The sequence below is a fragment of the Dipodomys ordii genome, unplaced genomic scaffold (assembly GCF_000151885.1).
Source record: "Dipodomys ordii isolate 6190 unplaced genomic scaffold, Dord_2.0 Scaffold166, whole genome shotgun sequence".
Taxonomy (NCBI): domain Eukaryota; kingdom Metazoa; phylum Chordata; class Mammalia; order Rodentia; family Heteromyidae; genus Dipodomys; species Dipodomys ordii.
In genome coordinates this window covers 1,238,373-1,245,468 of record NW_012267382.1, presented here as the reverse complement: position 1 = coordinate 1,245,468, position 7,096 = coordinate 1,238,373, and the positions used below count along the sequence as shown (strand labels likewise).

Sequence of the window (7,096 nt, the reverse complement as noted above, 5' to 3'; positions counted from 1 at the left end):
GTGTGCAACAGAGGCTGTGAATACAAGGTTCTCAGACAGCAGTGTGCAACAGAGGCTGTGAATACAAGGTTCTCAGACAGCAGTGTGCAACAGAGACCGTGTGCACGCGGGGCTCCCAGACAGCAGTGTGCAACAGAGGCCGTGTGCACGCGGGGCTCCCAGACAGCAGTGTACAACAGAGGCTGTGAACACAGGGCTCCCAGACAGCAGTGTACAACAGAGGCTGTGAACACAGGGCTCCCAGACAGCAGTGTGCAACAGAGGCCGTGAATACAGGGCTCCCAGACAGCAGTGTGCAACAGAGGCCGTGTGCACATGGGGCTCCCAGACAGCAGTGTGCAACAGAGGTCGTGTGAACACAGGCTCCCAGACAGCAGTGTGCAACAGAGGTCGTGTGAACACAGGCTCCCAGACAGCAGTGTGCAACAGAGGCCGTGTGCACGCGGGGCTCCCAGACAGCAGTGTGCAACAGAGGCTGTGAATACAGGGCTCCCAGACAGCAGTGTGCAACAGAGGCCGTGTGAACACAGGCTCCCAGACAGCAATGTGCAACAGAGGCCGTGTGAACACAGGCTCCCAGACAGCAATGTGCAACAGAGGCCGTGTGAACACAGGCTCCCAACAAGCTCAAGGTGTGTCAGGAGGCGAGGAGGCGGTGGGCCTCCCTGGTGGCAACACGCGCCCGCCCACCGGTGAGCCAGTGTCACATGCAGAGAAGACGCGGCAGGGCGCAGGGAGCTGCCCAGCATGCGTTCACGGCTTTCCCTCTGCACACTCACTTCCCCAGCCTTGCCCGCCCGCACAGCTTTCCTGATACCCGAGGCCTTTCCCGTCTCCACAGGAAAGTGTGGCCCTGCCCCGGGAACAGAGGAGGAGGCCGAGGTGGGAGTGTGCCCCCGATGTGGGTGGGGGTGTCCTCAGAAACTAGAGTGGGGTGTGTGGCCCCGGAAGCCCTCCGGGCTGCAGCTGGGAACAGCGTGATGGCTGCTTCTGGTGCAGAGCCCACGATCCCCCTTAATTACCCAGCCCTCCAACTCACAGCGGCTTATTTTCCAATTGTGACTTTATCGCTAATTATTGTCTTTATACAAACATGGGCTCCCATCCAGAGGAAAAATACACCGTGTCACAGATAATGGCACGGTGGCCTGCCGGGGGGGGGGGCGACCACGGCCAAGGAGCCAGCAGCTCCCTCTGTGCACGGCTCTGGAGGCGCGGGTGCCTGCGGGGCTAGGCCACGTACGCCGGGGAGGAAGGAGCCTGCGCTCCCAAACCTGGCCAGGGCTGAGGGACAAGGGGGTCTGCACCTGCACCGCCCTCCCGCCGGAGACAGCCACCTGCCCCCCACCTGCGGGGCCATAGGTCATCTGCCTGGAAGCCACAGGGGCTCTCAGCTTCCCCCATTCCAGCTGGGGGGGGGCTCAGGGGCTGGGAGCACAGGTGGGGTTGCCTCCCTCCCCCGCCCCCCCCCCGTGGGCCTGACAAGCCATGAAGGAGGCGTGGCCTAGGGACGAGGCCTCCTCCTCAGGTACCAGAGCAGCCCCACACCAGGAGGAGGCAGGCCTCTGTGTGCAGGGATGCTGTCCACGGTGCTGAACGCGGCCGGCAGCGGGAGGCAGGCCTGACTCTGCAGGCGGCCTTGGGGACAGGCACCATCCTAGCTGCCTCATCAGCAGCTGCAGGCCCGGGAGGAGGGCAGAGGCAGGGCGGGGGAGGGGAGGGGAGGCTCATCATGGGACGGGATGCACAGAGCGCCAGCCCTGAGTCAGCTGATGAGCAGCACCGCCCCCCCCCGCCATGCACCAGCCGCATTTTGGGGCTCAGGAGACAAGTGCCCTTAGAGTGCTCTGAGAACTCTTGGTGCCTCCCCCACTCCCACCAGCTGCCCCGGGGACCAAGGACACCAGCCTGAGCTGGTTTCCCCACAGCTCGGCTCCCAGAGCAACCGCCACAGCCCACAGTGACCCATTTTCCCGTAGTCTGTGGGGGTGGCCAGGCGTCGGAGGCGGCCCTGCCCCTGGGCCGGGAGGGTCTGTCCTGGTGGGCGGGGCAGCACCACGCTGACTCTTGGACGAGTGGATCTACAGCACTGAGCCTGCCCTGCACCGTCCAAGCTGTCCACAGCGGCAGGGGCGGCCCTGGAGGAAGGTCCGCAAGAAGCCACGAGGAAGAGTCCTTGTGTGGGCAGGGTCAGGTGCTCTGCACCCTGCAGGCATCGGCGGGGCAGCCGGGGCCCACACGTGGCCACCCTAGAACGTCCTAGGGCCAGCTCTGGGCAGCAGCAGAGGGGTCTCTGACACACCCACACCCACGTGCAGCCCCACACCAGGCCAGGAGATCAGTGGGGCTGGTAAACAGGCGCATCCGGGAAGAGAACCCCTCACATGCAAGGTAACCCTAGGAATTGCAGCAGTGCCCTGGCCAGGCTCCCGTCCAGGCTCCGACAGGGCCTGGGGGGGGGCCCCACCTGGGCCGCCTCGCTGTGCACAGGAGCACAAGGTCCCGTATGTCCGTCAGGAGCACAAAGCTCCCAGCCATCCCTGAGCACAGCCAAGTTTCACGGAGCTTTGAGCTGTGGCCAGCCCATCCCAGAAAGCCCCTGGGGTGAGTCCTAGGGCCAGACCTACCCCACTGACACCTCCACCCGCCCCAATGGGAGGGACACGCACAGACGTAATGGATGCTGGGGGAGGGACAGCTGTTCCCTGGCCAGCCGGACACAGAGGAGCCTGAGTTTTGTCCATGGAAATCCTGTATCCCTCTCCCCTCTTAAGGGCTGGGAAAGTTCCTGCTGCTGGCTCTCCATCCCAGTGATGGGATTGGCACCCATTTCAGCCCTATATCCCACGCCAGTAAACCCCGCACTGGTAGATCCCACATCAGCATATCCCACGCCAGTATATCTCATGCTAGTAAATCCGACAGTGGTATATCCCATGCTGGTATACCCCATGCTGGTATACCCCATGCCAGTAAACCCATCCCAGGTTGGTATATCTCACACCAGTAAACCCTACACTGGTATACCCCATGCCAGTATATCTTATGCCAGTAAACCCCACACTGGTAGTTCCCACATCAGAATATCCCATGACAGTATATCTCATGCTAGTAAATCCCACAGAGGTATACCCCATGCTGGTATAGCCCATGCCAGTAAACCTAATGTTGGTAAATCCCACATCAGTATATCTCATGCCAGTAAACCCATCCCAGGTCGGTAAACCCACACCAGTAAACCCCATGCTGGGATACCCCGTGCCGCTATACCCCATACTGCGACACCCACACGAGTGAGCTCCACACTGGTTTCACAGGTCTCTGCTGTCTGTCTGTCTGTCTGGAGGAGGGGGCACCCACAGGACAGGCTGGAGGCTGCCCAGGAGCAGCCTGTCTTCACCTGGCCCCCTATTCACCCTGAGTCCCTCTTCTCTGCTGCAGGCTGCCCTGGTTCCAGGGAGCCTCTGTGCTGCCCAGGCAACAGGCCGAGCAGCTCCCGAGCCCGTGGGCAGGAGGTGCCAAGTAGAGCTGCAGATCCCTGGGGGCTGCCTTGAGGCCCAAGCCATGCAGAGGCAGGATGGGCAGAACGGTGACCCCAAGGGTGTTCTCACCCCAATGCCCAGGGCCCAGAGGTGGAGACTGCCTTGGAAAGGACCTTTAGCCCAGGGCATTAGGTTACAGATGCCACTGTGAAATCAATGAATTTAGGGCTGATACAACCACCCAGGTCCCAAATCTGGAGAGACACTTGCAACAGACCCCACCCCAGCCTCAGGAAGACCAGCTGTGCCTCCTGGGGGAGGCGGCACAGAAGACTCACCTCCTAAAACATGTCTTTCTTCTCCTTTTAATTACAAACCTCTTCTATCTCTGAGGGTTTCTGGTTTGCCCCATGATGACATCATTGCTCAATGCAATGTGCCACCAGCACAAATATACCTGTGCTTTCCAGAGGCCCCCACATAGCTCCACAAGTGCCCGCGTGCTGGCTAGAGGCCCCTGGTGACCCGCAAGTGGCCCTGTGCCGGGCAGGGGTACTGGGACCTCTCGTGTCTCCTCAAGCTCAGGCCTGGGCGTTCACATGGGCCAGCTGACTCTCCATTCTGGCAGCAGCACCGTGTGAACACAGCAAGGCTCCCAAGTATCCTCTCTCGTGCCCCCAATCCTCACTAAACGTTGCTCCCTCCCTCAAAAGTGGCCATCGAGGCTCACAGCCTTAAGTCACTTGCTCGGGAGTCTGGATCTGCAGGACTCAAGGCCACACTCTCGGGCCACTGCACCACCAGCCGGGCTTCCAGAGGCATGGGCCCCTCCAGCAGTACTGGCACAAGCGTGGCCACCCTGACCCTCTTGGTCGAGGTCCAGAGCCGCCATCAGGCACCGGGCAGAGGTGGTCCAGCAGAGAGAAATCAGAGATTAGGTCACTTTTCCATGGGCACATGGGCTGGGGAGCTGGAGTTAACTGCTGGGCAGGTGGGGAGGGTCCCGAGTCACCTGGACAGGCACCTGCAGCTGCCTGGACTCTGCCGAGCAGCATGACACCAAGTGGCAGGGCCCAGAAGCGCCCTGGAGGCTGGTGCCAGAGCCCCCAAGCTCTCCAGCTCTAATCCGCCACCACTGTGTTGTGCCAGCAGGCAGCCGGGGGAGAGGCTGCCCCTCCCTCCACCTGATGGGGCCTGGATGCCCAGCTCCCAGGAAAGCCATGGCTAGCTGGGGTTCCAGAAGGGTCCGGAGCAGCAGGGGTGCAGCTCCCCTCCGCCCCTGACAGTGGAGATCACATGAGCCCCAGGTCTCTGACAGCAGGCTGTGGGCCTGGATGCCTGTGGGTTCCGCTCCTGGGCTGGAGCCACCCAGTGGGCTCACTTCAAACACAGCCCGGCTCAGAGCAGTGCCCCGTTCCTGCTCTGTGGCCACTGACAGGGCCTTTGAAGTTGCAGACATCCAAGCACTGATTCCTCAGCAGCCACTCAGTTCTGTGCAGATGCAGACAAGCCCCAGGTCCACTCCCCGCCTCCAGCCTCTGAGGCCCAGGGGTCCCACCTCTCACCCTTGCTTCTGCCTGGACTCGCGAGTCCCTGAGCCAGGGCTACAGCTCTACGGACCCACTTAGCTGGGGATAGCAACTGCATGCAAGAGGGAGGAGGAGGGAAAAGAGGAGAGGGATGAGCAGGAGACAGAGGGAGATGATAGTGGAAAGGGAAGAGGAGATGGGGATGAGGAAGGAGGAGAAAGAGGAAGGGGAGGAGGGAGAGAGGAGGAGGAGGAGGAGGTAGCACTGCACAGATCACGTGGCTGCCCACCAGTGTCAGGGTGATCATCTCTGGGGAGACAATTCACACTCTAAAAAGGAACTTTCAATCGAGTCAATTAGGCCCGGAAATATTACACATACCTGCAGCCCTAGGTCCCATGCTGCCACACCCCTGGCGTTCCCTGCACCCCCAGGACAGAGCCAGCCAAGGGTGGGTGAGGAGGGGAGGGAGGCGCCCACAGATGGGTCTGCGCATCGGGAAGCTGAATCCCTTCCCAGCAGAGCAGAGCAGAGCTGAGCCGAGACTGCAGCCAGCAGCAGCAAGGGGACAGGGAGGGTCTCCTTCGCTGCCCGGTCAACCTCAGGCTCCGCCAGCCTCACTCTCCTTGGGGCAGACATTCAATGAGAAGTCTCTCTCCATCCAAGGACCCAGCCACCCCACGTTGCTCCCTCCTCTGCTGAAAGGTAGCAGGGGTCTCACCCAGGATCAGACCCCAGTCTGGGGTCCTGGGCCAGTCAGGCCCTGAACGCTTCCAACTCAGAGAACCCCCCAAGAACATTCAAAGCTCACCTCTCACCCCCTAACTCCTCTGTTCTTTTCTGTGTCCACTGAGGAGTCCACGCTGAGAAGGGGCGTCGAGGATGCACTCCCTCCCCCGACATGGGGGCTACGCTCCTGCGTCAAGGCGAGCTAGGGTACACCCAGGGACCCAGGGGCCCAGGTAGCACCAGCTCCACCTCAGGCCCACGGTCAGGGCTGGGAACCCAGATGGACGACACCCCTGCCCAGGAACAGCCCCAAGGCGTTTATCAAGCCGGTCACGACACAGGAGGGGTGAAGAGTCAGTCAGGGAGGCCCCAAGAGACCTCACAGACGCAGGGGACGGAGTGGGGAGGTTTAGGGGCAGGAGGAGGAGGTCCAGGCTGGGCAGTATGGAGTGGCTGCCAGGGTCTGCTCAAAGGCAGGCAGGCAGATTCTCCGAGGGACCCCCCTCCTCCAAACAGAACACAAGGGAGCCAGCAGCCAAGCATGGAAACGGGGATCTGGGGCAGGGCTGGGGCTACAGGCAGCCCGTCACCCAAGGGGGACAGGGCAGGCCAGCTAGAGAGGTGCGAGAGGGAATGGCTGGGACAGGGAATGGCTGATGACCCCTCCCTCGGGCCAGGGAAGACAGCCAGGGACAAAATCGAGCCAACAGGGACCAGGGGCTTCCCTGGAGCACATCTGCCTTGTTCCACACCCTGCCCATTGGTACATGTGCGCACACACACACATACACATATTTAGTGTACACAAACACGTGAGCACATGTGCACATACACCCTGAGATCCATGTAGAGGTCTTATTTCTCTAAAACCCAGGCAAGAGCTCATCCCTGCTTATCTTCCTGAGACCACAGCTCCCACCCCAGCCCCCTTCTGAGTGAGGCCCATCTGGGAGGAGCCCCCAGTTTGGAAGGCAGGGACTGGCCCTCAGGAAACACCACGAAAGCTGGGAGGACCACATGGTAGAAAGCCTGTCTTACATGTACAAGACCTGGGTTGCATGCCTAAATCTGGGGGGGGGGAATGAAAAACAAGAAAACAATCTAAGTGTCTACCATTGAAGTAAGGACTTCAAACTATGAAAAAGTAACCAATGAGGCAGGGCAAAAGAGAGAAAGGAAAACAAACCAGCAAAGACCAAAGGGAGGGCCCAATATTTGACTAATAGGAGAGGCTGAGGGCGACAGAAGACAGAAGACATTGCTCAAGAAACAATGGCCCGGGTTGGGTGAACACATGGAGGCCAAGGCTCCAGGCCCGGGTTGGGTGGACACATGGAGGCCAAGGCTCAAGGCCAG

The 7,096-nt window shown here is 60.7% G+C and overlaps 1 protein-coding gene across 1 annotated transcript in view; it reads right to left on the bottom strand.

Annotated features, from left to right (window-relative positions):
- Brsk2 (BR serine/threonine kinase 2) overlaps positions 1 to 7,096 on the bottom strand; it is a 43,450-nt gene that overhangs the window by 31,840 nt on the left and 4,514 nt on the right. Inside the window, exon 7 of the mRNA XM_013033360.1 lies at positions 6,290 to 6,353. Coding sequence (XP_012888814.1) covers positions 6,290 to 6,353 — 64 coding nt within the window. The remainder of the gene's footprint in view (positions 1 to 6,289; positions 6,354 to 7,096) is intronic.